Genomic DNA, 17,045 nt, shown 5'->3' with positions numbered 1-17,045 from the left:
CCAATTTTTTCTTGTAAATTTCCAAATGTAAACCAATTAAATCTCAAACAACCCTCTGAGGTAGGTAAGTATCTTTTAATGTTTGTTTTACAGGCAGGAGAAAAGGGCTGATAGGGCAGTGAAGTGATTGACCCAAGACCCCATAATGAGTCAGAGGGAACCTGACCCCTGGTCCCTCCTCACAAAACCCCAGACCATGCTCTTCCTCCTCGGGTCCAACATCTTCACCAGGTATTTACAGCAGCTCGTGCACCTCAGGGCGCTTATTGCCTAAGGAGCACATGGTATAAAGCTGGAGTGGGGACTCGTGTGTCCCTCCCGTGAGGCTTAGTGAAGAAAAGTGACATGAAGCTGATGAGTTATCTTTATTGTAGAAGCACGTTAAGACACAGCGAGGCGGCAGAGACTGCAACGGCACGCACGGGGCAGACCTGGGAAGACACCACTGAGTCCCCACAGCCTTTTGCCCTCCACCTGAGCAAGGATGGGCCCCATTTGCTGCAGAAGGGGTTGAAGGCAACTCTGGCAGTCCTGGGGACTTGGCAGCTCCCCTGATGCTCAACATCGACTCTTCCTTTACTTGTCCTATAGAGACACAGGGGAGACAGTTCATTACTATAGACCCAGAAGGCAGAGGGACATGAAAGAATCATGAAGAAACATTGAAGCTGTGATGCCCCCATGCTCTGCAGGGGCTCTGGGCCAGCCTGCCTCTCCTGTGATGGGGGACAGCAGCACGCTGCTCTGCCAGCATCCTCCCTGTTCTGCAGGGACAGCCTGGCTGGAAAAACGGAGCCAGGGAAAAAGGAGTAGGCAGAGCCCACTACTGCAAATTCCTCCAGATTCAGCCCCACCATCCCATATCTGCAGTGAGAGGAGGAATCCTGCAGGGCCCTCTGTCCCAGCCCTGCCACTTGTCCAGCAAGGTAGGACACTCCAATCCTTGTGAAACAGAGCCCCCAAAGGACAGGCTGGCCAAGCAGGAGTAAGTCACTGCCCCTCTCTCCATACCTTTGGTCACAGCTGATTCCTGGTGTTTGCTGGCAGTCTGAACTCCATTACTCCTGGAAAGGGAGAGCAAAAAATAAGTCCATCCCCAACCTTGATCACTGCTGTGTGACACTGCTATCGTTGTGACAGCCCCTCAAGGCCAGCTCAGTGCCACATAAGACAACTGCAGCAGAGCCTGGCACAAGGACAGGCAGATTGGGCCACTGCCAGCTGAGGAAAACAAGATTCATTTCAGCGTGAAGCTAGGTGCTTTCCACACCTATTTTCTACTTAGGAGAGGTCCTGCTTTTCTTCTTTTCTTACTTTTGCCACCTCGAAAAGCTGCATGGCAAAACAGAGCACTGTAAGGAAACTGGGACTTGCCCATCTAGGAGTTTTCTATTTGTTAAGAAAAAAACAAAAAAAAAGGAGAAACTGGACTTTTTCCCATGACTTATTGCCTGATGTGGGCAGACTGGTGACTACTGCCTGGGTGATCTGTGGAAAATTCTTTGAACAAGTAGAGGAAGTGCGAGATATGCAGCATTAAAAGTCAAATGTGCTGGAAAGACCCACAATCAATCCATCCCTGTGACACAGCACTGCAGGACATACCAGCCAGTTAACTTACAAAAAAAAAAAGATATCTAAACCCAGGATGCCGACCTACATTTCTCATCAGTAAAGCAGAACAGGATCAAAGGAATTCAGTTACAGCACAGACCTCCCAGGCAAGGTGGCAAGACCCAATGCTGGCCAGTGGGGACAGGCTGACTCTGCAGAGAGGTTTTCCACCTCAGCCATGCACAGAAACACCCTTTAGTATCGGGTCTCTGTCAAACCACATTGTTCCCACCCCTTCCTACAAGCATCCTTCCCTGATGGCCATCGGGTTACCAGAGCTGTCAGAAACACACGGAAATCCAGCTGCAGCTTTGCGGGCAGGAGCGGATGCAGGCACTGAGTTGCAAAGGGATGAGGCAGCTTGAACACACATTTTCTCAGGCAACCCAGCACTCTCTATGGATATATTAAAAATAACTCAAGGAAATACTACATTTTTTGGGTAACAATTTCCTATCTTCCTCCGAAGCATTTCATATTCTGCACATTGCAACTCTCTAAACCTATTTCTGATGCCAAAAGCACTGCTGGAAGCTAGTTTCCTCCAGGTTTTAGTGGCATATATTCAGTGCCTGAATCTTCAGCAGAGAGAAAAATTCATTATACTAAAAGTGAGCATGAATTTCAGTGCTGAAAATAGCTTTGCTCTGTACATTGTTTATAAGCTCCCATAAATTTTCAGTCTGATCCTTCAGGTGACTTAAAAAAAAAACCCAAACAAAACAAAGAATAAATCATTGTGGATGGGGGCTTTTGTTTAACTTTTCTTGCCCCTCAGAAAAAGCTTATCACTTTCCCTTTTAATTGCATCCAGCTCTCCTTGGAATACTTAACATAGCTACAAGCTGTGACTTTCAGTAAATGGCATCCCCCTCTAATTGCAGTGGCTTGAGAGCTGTAACAGTGTGGTAAAACATGAAACAGTGAGGAATTCCAGACCAGGTACAATTTTGTGGGAATCCTCTCTACTTTTCTGGTGCCACGGTGTACCAATCTCATTCTGTCTCAGGCAGCATGAGCACAGTCACTAACAGACTCATGTACTGCCCGGGCTTCCTGTGCCCCCAGAATTCACAGTGGCTCCATCTCACTGAGAATCAAGACACAAAGGCCACCAGTATCATCATAGGCAAGATTCTTTCCCTCTGCACTACGTCTTCAACTTGAAACAAAGGTTAGAGTACCCTGCTGCTTTAGAGAAGAGGGGAAAAAGAGCTAAGATGTTCAGTTCTTAGTGTCTTGGGGATCTGGGGGCATCCTGTCACCGAGCAAAGGAAGGCATGGCATGACTGCTCTCATACCTCACAGCTCCTTGTTGCCTACAAACCCATGGATACCACATTCTCATTCAGAAGTCAAAGCTCCATCCAAAACTTTACAGAACTTCTCTTTGGCAGGTTCAATATTTGGATCATCTATAGGTTTAGAATGGAAACAAATCTATTTCCCTTGGTATGAATATTCAGTTTCTCAAGAGTTCATGCCAATGAAGACAGTTGTCCCTGAGTGCCACAGGACATCCTGTGCACTCAGACAAACTGGGAGACACAGGCTGCAAATCCAAGTGCTGGAGACTGTCAAGCTTCCACTGGTAGAACGACAAAGCACAACCGAGAAATGTTTAACTCATCTGCTATGTGGGATTGCACAAGATGTCAAGACCTTTCCCGAAAGTATGCCACCTAGTGAATAGTTTTCATTTCCCAACCATCTCCCTGGATATTATTTAGGGAAGCAGGCATTTATAGTTTACACAGTTGTGGTCTTCCTAGTCAAACCAAAGTCCCAGGAGGAAAGTCAGGTGTTTTTCCATCACTCTCCTATCGTAGAGCCTAAGGAAAACATGGAGACTATGCCCAGGTTATGTATTAAATCCAAGTCTCAACCTGTATTTAAACATCTGGACCATGAACACCCAATCCTGGGACTCTAACGATCCTGCCACAGATGGCAGAGGCCAGGTTGGCTTCCCAGCAGGCACCTGGAGTGAAAAATGGGATACTACACACAGCAAGAGGCACTTTTTCTTTTACATCTCAGCAACATTCCTCTCCAGAAAAACAAAGGGGAGGAGGAAGAGAGATGGGGATTCCAATACCTCTCCTCTCTCCCAACTAATGTGGCTGAAAAGCAGCTGCAGAGCATGGCTTTAATTATCCCAGTGTTAACTGGACAAACAAGCTAACTCAGTTAACCTGCCAGCAGGGTCTAAGTGTAGACCCCCCTGCAGTTCATGACTAAGTGCCAGCTACTTCTCATTCCTCACTCCCCACTGTGGCTGCCTGGATCAGATCCCCACGGGCTGAGACAGTGCCAGTGGGGGAGTTTCACCAGAGGAAGGGAAAAGATTGATGTTCACAGCCCAGCCGTGGTGTGCCACTTACCAGTTCAGGGACAGGCTCTCGGCACTCGCCTTGATGGTTTAACGTGATGAAGTTTGAAGCTCTCCTGCAAAGGGCGGACAAGACATTGCTCATTATTCACTTGCATGCCACGGCTCTCTGCCATCAGCGGGACAGTCCTCTGTGGACTCCTTAATGCTTTGATGCTACTTCCAATATGGTGGCATTTATTACTCCCCAAACGATCTGTGATTGGGCAGAAAGGGAATAGGGGACCCTGGCAACTTGTGTATCTTAATTAGCTGTCATCAGATTAATCTCAGGCATTTTGATCTATGTTTGCTTAACAGCAAAGCACTGAGGACACACTTGATAGTGAGTCATGATGTATCAAAACAAACACTGTTCTGCAAAAGACACTCGGGAATGGTGGATGGCCCTGCATTAGTGAAATCTCTCCGCCTACTCACATGGCAGCTGAACACAAGTCACATTCATTTTTGTATGTTTTCCCATCAGTGCCACAGACTGGTTGTGAGGATTCGCTGCAGAAAATCCTTCCACCCTTTACCCCGTGCAGAATTCGATCACAGTCCAGCTGAAGAGACAAAGAAATCGCATTTGGTGCTGGTTCATTTGCAAGACCCTTTAAATGACTTAAAAGTGCTCATAAACCAAGCCCTGCATGGAGCCCCTCTGCCCTCTAGCATGTCCATCACACCTCCAGCTAGGGCTTGGAAAGAGATTGTGTCTCTTGTTGGACCAGCCAGTCAAGCATTTGGGAACGGAGCCCTCACGCCCCACTCATCTGATCCATCTCAGGTTTATTCCTCTCACTGTGAATCCACAAGAAGACAAACTTCTGCTACCTGTTCCTAGTCCTCCTTATCAGGGCTTTGATGCCGTTTCATCTCCAAGAATGAAGATGAAACCCATTGGCCAAAATTAAGGGAAGCCGTCTCCAGCAGAGTGGTGCTGCCCGAGGGCGGTGCGACACGCAGCACAACTTCTGCCGCCCACTGCGTCGACAGACACGAGCATATCTGAGCAGCTATGACTAATGAGGGGTGCCCTCTTGTTTCCTCTCGAGCATGGCAACATGGGAACATTTAGGCACAGTTTTCCTTACAAACCACACGTGGCACAGCCAGGACAAACTCACAGCACCAAGGAGTGACCTTTGGAGACCCTGAAAAAGCCTCTCACACCTTACCAGCAGAGCAGGGCGAGTGTTTGCAGAGTCATAGCAGATTTCCAACAGCAGAGGTCAGGGATAGCACAGCCTGTTCCCTGGCACACACAGCCCCTTCCTCAGCTCTGCCACCCACCGCTGCTCCAGGCATTGAGAAAAGATTGAGACAAAAAAGTGACTAATGGGCTCCCAACCCCACCTCCAGGTGCTACAAAATATGTTGCAATGACTGCAAATGGTACAGTGGGACTGAGAGGGTATTCCACTTCCCATTCCACCTTGGGATGCAGTATTTAGCACAGAAATGACGTTTTATCAATAGCCCTGTAGGGTGGGAAGTACTACAGGGAAAGAAGATTTCATGCCAGGTGCTGTAGGGGGGTTTCCGTGATCTTGGGGTGCTGTGATAGCACCTGCTGGTTAAACATCACTTGCTAATTTCAGTAATGTGCTGCTTCCTCCCTCATCTGGGTAATTATTGGTGATGTGAAAGCAGACACTGCTGACCTTTGCAATCCTCTGCTCAGTGCCTTCCTACGCACCAGACATCTCTGCCTGCACCTCTGCCCAGGACAGGCAGCCACCCCACCAGCAGCCCCACATATCACAGGTGCCAGCAGCCAGTGCCACCACTCCTTTGGCTCTGGAGAACTGTGTGACAAAACCCACAGGTGGCCCTGGAAAGAGGAGGGGAGCAGATCTGCTCTCTGAATCACCTCTCGTCTGTCAGGCTCATCAGCATCCACTCCCCCTCCAGTGCTACCAGGAAATACCACTAAGCCCTGAAGCAGACTGGCCTTATTACTCCTAATGCTTCCTCTGGAATGCATCAAAATTGCTGTACCTGAACTATCTACTTGGTTTTTAACTTAAATATCCCTTTTCTAAAAGCAGTCAGTGACAGAGGCTTCAGGGAGAATTAAGGCAATTGGTAGTAAGGTCTCTCCACCCATGGAAATACACTTTCTATCCCTTCCAAAATGTTATTTAAATTACTGTATGCAAATGCTGAAGGAATTAAAACATCAGGTATTTTTTTTTTTTAGCCATCCTACCTCTTGACAACACCCTGTGACAGTGAGATCCACAGTTTAGTCACCCTTTTTACAGTAACTTATTTTCTCTTATTAGTTCATATTTTCCACTTTTAGCTTTGCTGGAACTATTCCATTTTCTTTCATGAGAAGGGAGAGCAGACACCCCCACCTTCCTCCCACATTATTCCATACACACTTGTCATCTACTGCTCAGTGCTTCCCCCTTTAGCACTCCCTCCTCCTGCCAATCTTGTCCTCATCCGCTGGTCAGCTCCATCACCCTGTTCTGGCCATGGCCTTTATCTCAGCACCTTCTCAGCATGAAGGAGGTGAGGGGGGGAGGTGACATTTTCAACACAGTTTGGCTAAATGTGGGGCAGGCATCCAGCCCGAGTTCAAAACCAGCACCCCCATAGCTGATGTACTCCCATAAGGAGCCAAGCCCTTCCCTCTGCTTAGTGCCGGGTGATACAGGGGCTGGCATCGCAGTACAGACACTTTCACTCATTCAAACCCTTTCAAGGGCACAGGGCCAAGTGAGAAGCTTTAGGGTTACAGCAAGAACAGAAGCATCTGCTGGGGAAGGAGCAGGGGGGGCTCAGCACTGGCAAAGAAGCCCCCTGTGGGAGAGGTCCCCATTTCTGCCCATACAGCTGCCATCCAAGGTGCAGGAGGTGGCTTTACCATCTGGGACTCATTGGTGTCTCTGCTCTGTGACTTGCGGCCAGGTGACCGGTCGCAGTTCCTGCCACGCTGAGCTTTGTTTCGTTGTGGGCTGGCAGAGAGAAAGCAAAGATACTGTTCATCACACCACCCTCCCAAACAGGGGGAGCACAGTGCAAACCCACCCTCCCCACCTGCCCCCACAGCTCTGAGAGCAGCTTGCACTATGACATCCACCCACTCTCGGGGATAGGAGAGGGTGAGAAGCCCCCCAGCCACATTCTGTCAGGGAGGCAACCAACAGCAGGACAACCTTGCCCTGTGCTCAGGCCAAGTGTACCACCAGCCCAGGGCTCTGCACCTCCGTGTCTGCTGGCATCACTTGGTGCAAGGGGGATTGAGGAATTGCACCAGCCAAAAGCAAGAAATGCCAGTGTTCCCCAGAAAAGGCTCTGAAAGAGCAGCAGCTGAGTCCTGCTCAGGTCTAGCAGCTACAAAACAAACAGGAGTGCCTGACCAGTGCCCAGAAAGCACGTGATGCACCAGGCACTACCTCTGAGCCAGGGGATGAGGACGAGCCAGGGCCAGGCACACACGGATGCACTGCCAGGATTTGCTGGACAAAGTGTCCTGAGAAGTAGTCTGAGCAGAGTAATCACTGGTGCTTAGTACACAGAGTCAAGGCCAAAAAGGAGCAAGGGTTGCATGAGAAACATGCCCCACCATGTCTCTTTCCCATCACCAGTTTAGCCAGTGCAAAGACATGCTGTACTGAGCACCAAACAGAACAACATGGACTTCTCCATCACAGACAGTGCTGCTTGTGTGCTGCCAAAACATTCCTGCTCCAATAAACCTCCTGACCATCCCTAGGAAAGCTCATGCAGGTGGAAGGGGGCAGAAACCAGTGCCAGGGTTTGTGGTATGTGCAGAAGGACATGCTGCCAACCCAGGTGCTGCTGAACTCACCCTCGGCCCGTTGAGAAGGGACGTCTCTCATTTACCCCCTGCCGTGAACCACCACAGTTCTTCTGCAAAAGGGAAGGGTCACATTCAACAACCACAGAAAAAACTCTTATACAACTAGAGAAGTAGCAAAGCTAAAGCAGCTCCTGCCCTCCCCCTCTCCTCCTCCTGGACCCAGAGAATTACAGGGCTGATCTTAGAGAACCAGCTTTGATACGCTCCAGCCCCACCAAATGTTGTCATCTGATGGCTTACAGGATTGTGGGGAGTCTGAACCTGTCTTTATCTCTCATACAGCATCACTGGGAAAGTGAGGGGCTGTTCTTTCAGGTCCAAACATGTCCAGTTTATATGCTCACACCCAGGTCCATCCCACAAATGAATGAGGCTTTGCAATATAATCTGCATCTCCCCCATCATTTACTGGCTACAACATTCTAAGCACCCTGATTATCCCCAGGCTGACCACAGGTAGTCCCTGGCCACCCAGATCCTACAGACTCTTTCTCTGAGCTCAGCAAAGCCTTCAAGCTCATTCTCACCTGGTTTGTCCTCTCTGAAGTGGGCAATCTGTTACGCTGGCCAATTCCACCAGACTGACCTCTTTGAGCTTCCTTTTTGCTGGAAGAAGGAAAGAGGAGAAAAAAGACAGTGCTATGGCAGTGTGAGTGCCACCAGCACCCAGGGCTGCCCTGTAAGCCAGCATCATGCCATTAGGCACCACCTCCCCATCCACAATCCCTGTTCCTGGTGGTCCTGTTCCTAATTCCCACCTCTAAGCCTTCTCCCTTCTCCTCACCATTCCCACTGTATGCTACATCCTGGATCCAGGTGGCTGCTTTCATATCAGGGCTGCTTCTGCATATGCTCTATGGGAGTAGAGAGAGAGCATCTGGAAGGCAAAGTACATGCATGGGAAACTCCTCAGGAGCTGCCCATGCCCAACAGTCCCCTGGGAAAGAGATGCTCTCTGTCAAACTTGCTTCTCCTCCTCTACTCCACACTGCTTCTCACCTGCCCCTGGGCCCTTAGCGCTGAAAGGGAAGCAGGAAGAGGGACAATGGCTGGAGCCCAACTGTCAGAGCATCTCTTGGAGGGCCACTGGGAGTGAGGACTCTCCCAGGCATTGCCCAGATGCAGCTTCACAAGCAAAAGCTGCAGTTTTGCAGCTGGAGGTTTTCCCCCATTGCTGTTGTTGCTCAGAGGAAGCTGTACTCACAACTTGTCTGCACACATGAGACATTTGTTGGTGTGCTGCTTGCCAGAAGCATCCCGGACAGGGTCATTCTCCCTCGTGCAGGACAGTCGTCCACCAGCTTCAAACTGGGAGCGAAACTCGCTGCAGTCGTCCTGCAGAAGGAGGGCAGAGGGTTAGGGCACCCTGTCCTCCTTGTCTTATCGACCTGGCCCTTAGGAATTTGGGGTTCCCTGCCAGGAAAGCATTGAACCATCACAAATGCATCCCGGGAGAATCCGGGTGGGGGTGAGAGAAGAGGGTGTGCAGCACCAGCCACTTAGCATATAAACAGAGGAGTGAGTCAGAAAAATTCCAGATCCTTCTGCCTGCAAAGCACGTGCTGGGGAGTTTTCTAGTATGGTCCAACTAATTATTATTCTCCTCATTGGGCTATCCAAAGCATGCCAGTGATGTGACCAATACTGTAATAAGTCACTCCCTCTTCTCCCAACATCCTTAATACATAGCTACAGCCTTTTCCCAGATAGTAGCTCAGATAATTGTCTTTACAAAGAGAGTACTGTCCTCCAAACCAGTCACACTTTGGGATCAAACTCAATCAAGAAGAAGCAGTTAAAACATAAAAGCACAATGCAAACATACTTAATAGTCCATGGGCAGAGGCAGTTTGTTTGGAGAGCAGATCATTAATTTGTTCCTTGTTCAGAATTGCTTCAGAGAAACTGTGTTAACTTGCCCTGTTATGTAACATGGATGGAAACATTCGGCCTCCTTAATTTCAACTATTTCATACACTGCAATAGCCAGTTCCAAACAGCAAGTACAGAGGATAAGTAACTGAATTTCACTTACTCTTTTCTTTTTGCAAAAAAGGTTTTAACACTTGCCATTTTCTGCCCTTTTTGTGCACAGGATTTTTGATAGCTTGTAATAAGGTCCTTAGCAGGTCACTGGCCTCATCCTTTGCTTTGCTCAGAAGTTTATAGCACCTCATCCTCTCTGCCAGCAGATTTCCACCATGCTGTCCCTCATCCCATCCAGAGCACCTCAGTCTCCATCTCCTCAGCTTTCCCATGGAACTAACACTGACAAACCACTCTGAGTGCAAAACCTAAAGCCACAAGTTTTCCTGGAGCCACACTAGCCATGGGTAGGAGAGGTGACCGGTGCAGGATAAGCCTGCTCCTGCTGTGTTCAGCAGTCACAGTGCATTACTCCCACCACAAATAAGCACTGCACCCACTTCAGAGGGGCTCCCTGAAAGCCTTGCTGCTTCTTCCCCACCACCAGCATGTCCTCACACCCCTGAACAGTTTCTCTCCAGGACTAGCCCAGGAAAGCTCTCCCAGCCCCTCTTTATCTTGTTCCCTGTGGCCAGCCCAGCTCAGCAGCCCAATCCTCTGCCTCCAAGACAAATCTGCCTTCCCCAACAGCCTCTCTCAAATGCTCTCCCTTTGAACCAGCATTTCTGGAGCCCTGTTAACTTCCCGACCTCCGCTGCAAAAATCTCACTGAGCACATCCAAGTTGCGCATTTGCCTTTTTCGTGGCTTGTCGCATCCCTGACCCACTAATAAATGCAGGGCTTTCTTATCCTCTGTCACTTTTAACCAATGAGTATGAATTCTTGTTAATCACTGAGTGTGTGATCTTGCAGTGCCATTACATTTTATCTTATTTCTATTACTCCAGGCCTCAGTGCTATCCAATTAGTCTTGAGTGATCTGCTGATCCTCTTCTGCTGATACTGCCTCCCAGCTTTACCATAAGCAAATTTCACTTATACTTCTATTTTTTGGTGCCAAAGTTGTTAGAAAAACACTAAAACAGGATTATCCCCAAGACTGAGGCTTAAGGGGACCACACCAGAATCAAAAGCTAAGGGTTGGAGAGCGACTATTTTCCGCCCTTACAGAACAATTTTTTCCAGCAAAGCATCAGGGCACAGGGACATGGTGGCTGCAGCATGCCAGGGAAAAGCTGGTGAATGGCAGCTTCATGAGAACAAGGTTTCCAACAAAAAAAGCTAAAACTGAACCACAGGCCTGGAGATAAAACAAAGCTGAACTTTCCTCCCAGAACACAATGATCTCTTAAGATGTGCAGAGTTTAGATTTAGTTTTCCACACGTTTTTCTTTTTTACCTAATTAGCACTATCAGCAGCACTGACATCTCCACCTTCAAGCCAGGATTCAGGACAGCACAGCACAGCTGGTTTCCTACTTTGTTGGGGTTTGCCTGTACCTAGATCCACAGGTCAGTGGGACAGACTATGATGTTCAGGCACAAGTTGTTTACTTGAGGGATTCAAGAGCATGAATAATAAATAGGGAGGGAAAGGAACATGGATCTCAAAATTAACTCAGAGAAGACCGAGCAACTGAGTAGAATAACATTGCTTTTTGTCTGTCTTGGGTGGAAATCCAATAAAGTTCTATATTGACCTGCCTAATACTTTAATCTCACCTTATCTTTTCCTTGTCTGTTTTTAGATAACTTCCGCTCTTTCTCCCTTTTGCTGGAAGAGAAGGAAGATGAGAAAGTGAATACCAGGGTGCTCCAGGGAGGAGACGTTTTCCCCTTCATCAGCTGCAGGAGGGGTGAGTGATTTTTTTTTTTTTTTGTTACTCACAACTTCTCTGCACACATGATGCACTTATTGCTGTGTTGCTTCCCAGAGGCATCCCTGACAGGGTCATTTTCTCTGGTGCAGGAAAGTTTCCCTTTCTCAAACAGATCCCGAAACTCCCAACAGTCATCCTGTACAAATGCCAAAAGCATGGGTTGACATGGATATGCTGACAGAGACACATCTCCCACAAACCCACAAAGGATTATTCACCCACTGAAATACATTTCAAACGCTATTTTATTTCCTTGAGGCGTAACTCAATGGAAAACCATAGCATGCAGCATAAAACAAATAAATCAGTATGTTTAGATGAGTAGATGTGTCTTTTACATCCAGGGTAGCCTTTTTCTATTGGTAATAGAAAAGACGATGCAAGAGCCTGCCCAAAAGGACCTAAGTTCTGCTCTAAGTATAAAATCTACAATTTCAGTGAATTTTAAATGAGAAAGACAGTTTTCCCATCTCTCGTGAGAGAACATACTACCAAGAATTTTAAAATTCATGCACAGTAAAAAGATGAAGCTGCAGGCATAAAGAAGTATAATCCTTGCTCATCTCACATTCCCAGGTACATGGGAGTAAGACGTGGGTGTTTTTACCTTCCACTTAACATGATGGTATGTGTTAATTGAACCCAAGCACTCTATTTCACAAAAGGCTTTTGTAGCAAAACCTGCTTAAGCATTTCAGCCTGGCCTTTACTTTCCTCTGAACAGCTTTCCTATAACTTTCAGGGCAGGTCTGCAGCATAAGAAACCCAGGGTACATGTGAAGTCTTTAGGTTCGTTTATGCAGCACTTACAACCTTATCTGCCATGTGATCTGTAATACATTTTTCCCTTCATACTGTGTAGAGGAGATGGTTTGATAACTTATCCCAGCTCTGCAGATGGGGAAGTCAAGCCTAGAAAATTACTTGCCAAAAGCCAGACAGAAAATCTATGGCTTAACAAAGAAATTCAGTGTAGGTCTCTTCCTGACGCTGTAAAACTGTCCATCTGCCTTCAGGACCACACTTTGGCAAGTCAGGTGTTTAAAAAAAGATCTCCCTTAGGACAACTATGCTTTACAAAGCCTTTAATTTACCCAGACACACAAGAGCTAGAAAGCTACCCTGCTTAACCACATGTTAAAAAAAAAATAAAATAAATAAATCACCGCAACCAATTCACTCCTACCCAGAATAAAAACCCAAGGCTAAAAAGACAGCTCCCTCCACATAAAGGCCTGCTATCTAGAAAAACAGCTATGGGTAAAAGAAACCAGCCAGGTGCATCGACAAGATAAACAAGGGACAATTAGAGCCGGCCTGTTCCCACACCCTGCCCTAGTCAGAGCTCACATGCGCCAACCTTGCTATTAATTATTTGCCAGATACCAACGGTGTGCCTTATAAACAGGCAGGTATCCTCCTTGGCGTGTACTCTGGGTCAGGCACAGACCGTATGTGCCGTGTTGGTAATTGCCCGATTGGGACGAGATTGCCTGGGAGGAGCTGCGAGGAGTTTTGGTTTCTTGTATGCTCGTGGATGGCACAAAGCCTCACACTCCTCCGGACCCTCTTCCCACAGCAGAGCATGCCTGCCCTGTTTGCATTGCAGGCACATTGCTGGACCCTTTCCCATCTCCCAAGGATTTCCCACACGGCAGACAAAGAAGCGCACTCGGGAAGCGGGTCAGAGGCAGGAGAGACAAAGCCACTGCATCATCCTGCTCCCAGTGCGCCAATAAAACTGGCTTTAGCAGTGATGTTTCACCTCACCTTTCCCAAGGAGTTCACATTCCTGTCCGCCTCTCCACCACTCCCTTTGTTTGAGTCTCTTTCCCTGCAAGAAAGGGAGGCGTGAGTGACGGAGCAGCTGCAGTCCTTGGACGCAAAGCCAAGATAGGTGGTGATTAAAGGCCAGTCCTGCCGACCCCACCTCCCCGTTGCGCAAGGCAGCAGGATGGACCAGCACTGGGTGTTGAGCATCTCTGCACTGAGAGTGCCATCCTTTCTCCCTGCCTAAGATCCAGGTCCCTCATCCTAATAAACACCATCTATGGAAACAAGAAACTAAATCTGTGTCAGTCTTCACTCTGCATTTGCTCCTCACACCCCATGGTGAGTCCCCACTGTGGGATGAGCTGGAGAGATGGACTGGGTTCACAGGTTTGTTGAAGAGTTACTAACTGGTCTGACTGGCCCAGGACAACACAGAGCCTCTCAAGAGTGGGCTCGTCACAGTGGGAGGAGAGAACATGTTGGATGGGCAGGATGGCCACTGAAGCCAGCAGGCAGCCAATACTCACAGCAGCCTTTGGCACATCATGCACTTGTTGAGGTCTCCTTTGTTATTCGGGCTGCGGAAAGGCTCCTTGGTGGTGGGACAGGAAAACTTCCCACTGCGCAGAAGTGACCAAATTTTCCTGCACTCATTCTGAAAAGCGCAGAGGAGAACAGTCAGTGGAGGTTCCCATCAAGATCCTGAGAACAGTTCATTCACATTTAATCCTTTTTGTGTGTGCTACATGCTCTCAAACAGCACCACTTTGCTCGCACCAGTCCTGGGGCTGCCACATTCCTGCCCATCCCTCACCACACACAACACATGGTACAAGCTGTACTAAGAGCCCTGCTCACAGCTCCCAAGGCAGAAAAGACAACTAGAAAGTCCAAAACTCATTGCAAAAAACATTAATCACATGAAAAGGAATACAAATTTAAAGAATACATATTTAATTTGCATACAGATGCAAATTGCTACCCGCTGCACGGAAGGGTTCTATGTTACAAAGTTATTCAAGAGCAGAAAACATAGGCCTAGAAGTACCAGAGAGATGTGAGAGGAATGAACAGAACAGAGTGACTGAAGAGCAATTCAGGTGCAAGGCAAGCACAGAAAAGCACAACCCTCTCAGGAAGCAGAGCAGTAATATTATGTGATGCTGCAGCAGCCCTTTGCCTCGTCTGCTGGGTAACTGAAATGCAGACTAGGGAGAAGCAATGAACCGTTTAGTTATTTTTGGCTACTCTGTTTTCCGAAAGGATCTTTACCAAGGAGACAAGCTTGCTTGATTAAAACATGAATGGAACTGACTTCTCAGTCATTGAATCAAATTATTTTCTGAGACTCAAAGGACTTGCCTTAATTCTTTTAATTATGAAACTCAGGAATTATCAGAAGCGGGAGTTTCTGCTGGATCAGAAGCTATATTATAAAATATCATTAAAAATATAATTCATGCCATTTCTAACTTCACTTCACGAGATTTCCAGCCCAGGGCTGTTTGAATATGTTCTCAGCATCATGCACCAAGCACACACTGTCAGCTAGAGCCATTACTGTATTACAAAAGTATTGTCTCTAAATATGGAGAGATTCACTGTTTTTTCCACCCCTGAAAAAGCACTATGATGCCTAAGTATAAGTCCATCTAAATGACTTTGCTCAGAGCATGCATTAAGCAGGGTAAGTTGGCAAAACAAAAGGAGAATCAGAATAGAAAAGGTTGGACTCGCCTTAATCGAAGCTTGGCTGGCAACATCTGCGACAGAAAAACCAACAATGAAACCATACAAAAATCTTTGAAGGGAAATTTTAAAGCAAAAGCATTTAATTAAAATAATGCAGTTTCCTAATCCACCCAAATACCTATAGATAAAAGCTAATCCAATGCATTATTTTACACTGATAGAAGGGACTGGGCATTAGAGAGTTTCTGGAACATTGCACTTTTTGTCATTCAAATGCAAAAGCACATCCATTTTTTTGTGCCTTTGTGCCCTCCTTTACTGTGTTACTTTTCTCAGGCTTAAAATCCAAGGATGGTTCAGTAACTGTTTCTCCAGTATTCTACAACCCTGTCTTGGTAGTTGTATCAAACCCACAAAATATTTTTGGCTTTCTTCACCATCACTTAAAACTGGGATATCAGAGCTAGGTCATACCATTCTTGTTTGTCCAAAATGACAAATTTCTTTTCAAGGCCCATTCCATTTGCAATAACTCACACAAATTACTGAATTAATACTGAGTCAGCAGGTGAGTAGTTGATACATATTTCTTTCTACTAAGCCACTTAAAGCTCATATAATATGTTTCATCCTCTTTTACATCATCAGTAGCATCGCAGGGAACCACCAAGAAATCCTCCATTATCTCTTTTTCAATAGAAACAGGCAGTAAATTGAAAGACCATTGCATCAAACATAACTCCTGCTGAAGTCTCTCTATTGTAGCCAAATTATTGCAGCCATATAAAAATGCATTTCTTAGCAAGTGTTGACAAGAAATTACCATTTTTCTGAATTTACCAAAAACTGTATTATATTTGTGTTCAAAGTTGGGCTTTTTATGCAAAAATTCAGTCTGTTTGGAAATTAGTATTCTTCCACTTAGACAAATGGGGTTTGGTTTGGTTTGGGCTTTTTTGTTGTTCTTAAACTGTTAATTCTATTAAAACAGATGCTTTTACCTACCAATAAAACGTCACCATTTTTTACACACAAGAGAAAAAGCCATTATCAAGACGTTACATCAAATCAACACATGTAGTACAGCAAAAAAAAGGGTGGTCTTCTGTTATGCCACTATGGTTTTTATACAACAAGGGCTCTAATCCTTTATCCCACTGCATTTATGGGATCTGCCAGGCTGTGTCCTCTGCCAGTCCCAGATTCAGCACAGAGAACATCAGAAGTTACTAACCTGAGAAGAAGCAGAAAAATGCCAGAGCAAGGACCACCGAGGCACCTTCTATTTTCATGGTGAGGGTGGCAGCTGTTTGCCTGTGTTGACTCTACTAGTGCATTGCTCAATGAAACCCAAAGAAAGGGCTCAGGTCTGATCACATATATATAGATGACCAGATTCTCCGCCTTCCTTATGACATAATCTTCCCAAGAACCATCATTAGCTGAAAAAACCAGTTTGTTGACACTACTCTGAATTCTAATGATCCCATTAACACAATTAATTTCCATAAGGATGGGACATATTTGAGTCACTCCCTGCATTTTGTCAAGGTAAGAAAATTATAAATAGATCATTTCAGATCCCCAACACAGGAATCCCCAGAGGGATTCTTGCCATCTTTAGGATGGTTCATAAGACAACAGGTACTCCAGTCAGCACACCACTAACACCCTTTCATATCTCAACAAAATAGCTGAAAGGGTTTTATTTTAATAACGTGGCTCCAGAAGAGACAAGAGGAAGGCCAGGTCACTGAAACCTCTGAAAGTCAGTTTGCTTTTATTAAAGCCCCTCAGTATGAACCTAAGGAGTAAACATTCAGGAAAAGTTGAAAAACATCAAGTTTGAGGTTTTATTGAAATTCTTTAGGCTTGATGCTACAGTTCACATGGTAGCTGTGTCAATGATAAAACCATACTGCCAGACCCTCACCCTTTCCCTCT

General features: G+C 46.5%; 1 protein-coding gene across 1 annotated transcript; it reads right to left on the bottom strand.

Annotated features, from left to right (window-relative positions):
• Positions 1 to 346: 346 nt before the first annotated feature.
• LOC126638523 (serine protease inhibitor Kazal-type 5-like) lies at positions 347 to 16,393 on the bottom strand. The gene is made up of 12 exons (XM_050312479.1): positions 16,336 to 16,393; positions 15,147 to 15,172; positions 13,937 to 14,064; positions 13,407 to 13,470; positions 9,034 to 9,164; positions 8,357 to 8,435; positions 7,818 to 7,879; positions 6,870 to 6,960; positions 4,427 to 4,554; positions 3,999 to 4,062; positions 1,012 to 1,064; positions 347 to 585 (listed from the first exon to the last, which is right to left on the bottom strand). The coding sequence occupies exons 1-11, from the start codon at positions 16,391 to 16,393 to the stop codon at positions 1,059 to 1,061; spliced, it is 837 nt and encodes a 278-aa protein (XP_050168436.1). The 3' UTR covers positions 347 to 585; positions 1,012 to 1,058.
• Positions 16,394 to 17,045: the final 652 nt, after the last annotated feature.

The sequence above is a fragment of the Myiozetetes cayanensis genome, unplaced genomic scaffold, assembly GCF_022539395.1.
Source record: "Myiozetetes cayanensis isolate MyiCay16 unplaced genomic scaffold, myiCay2020 scf17, whole genome shotgun sequence".
NCBI classification, from domain to species: Eukaryota; Metazoa; Chordata; class Aves; order Passeriformes; family Tyrannidae; genus Myiozetetes; species Myiozetetes cayanensis.
Note: the sequence above shows the minus strand (reverse complement) of the source record. Positions and strands in the feature narration are given on the sequence as shown.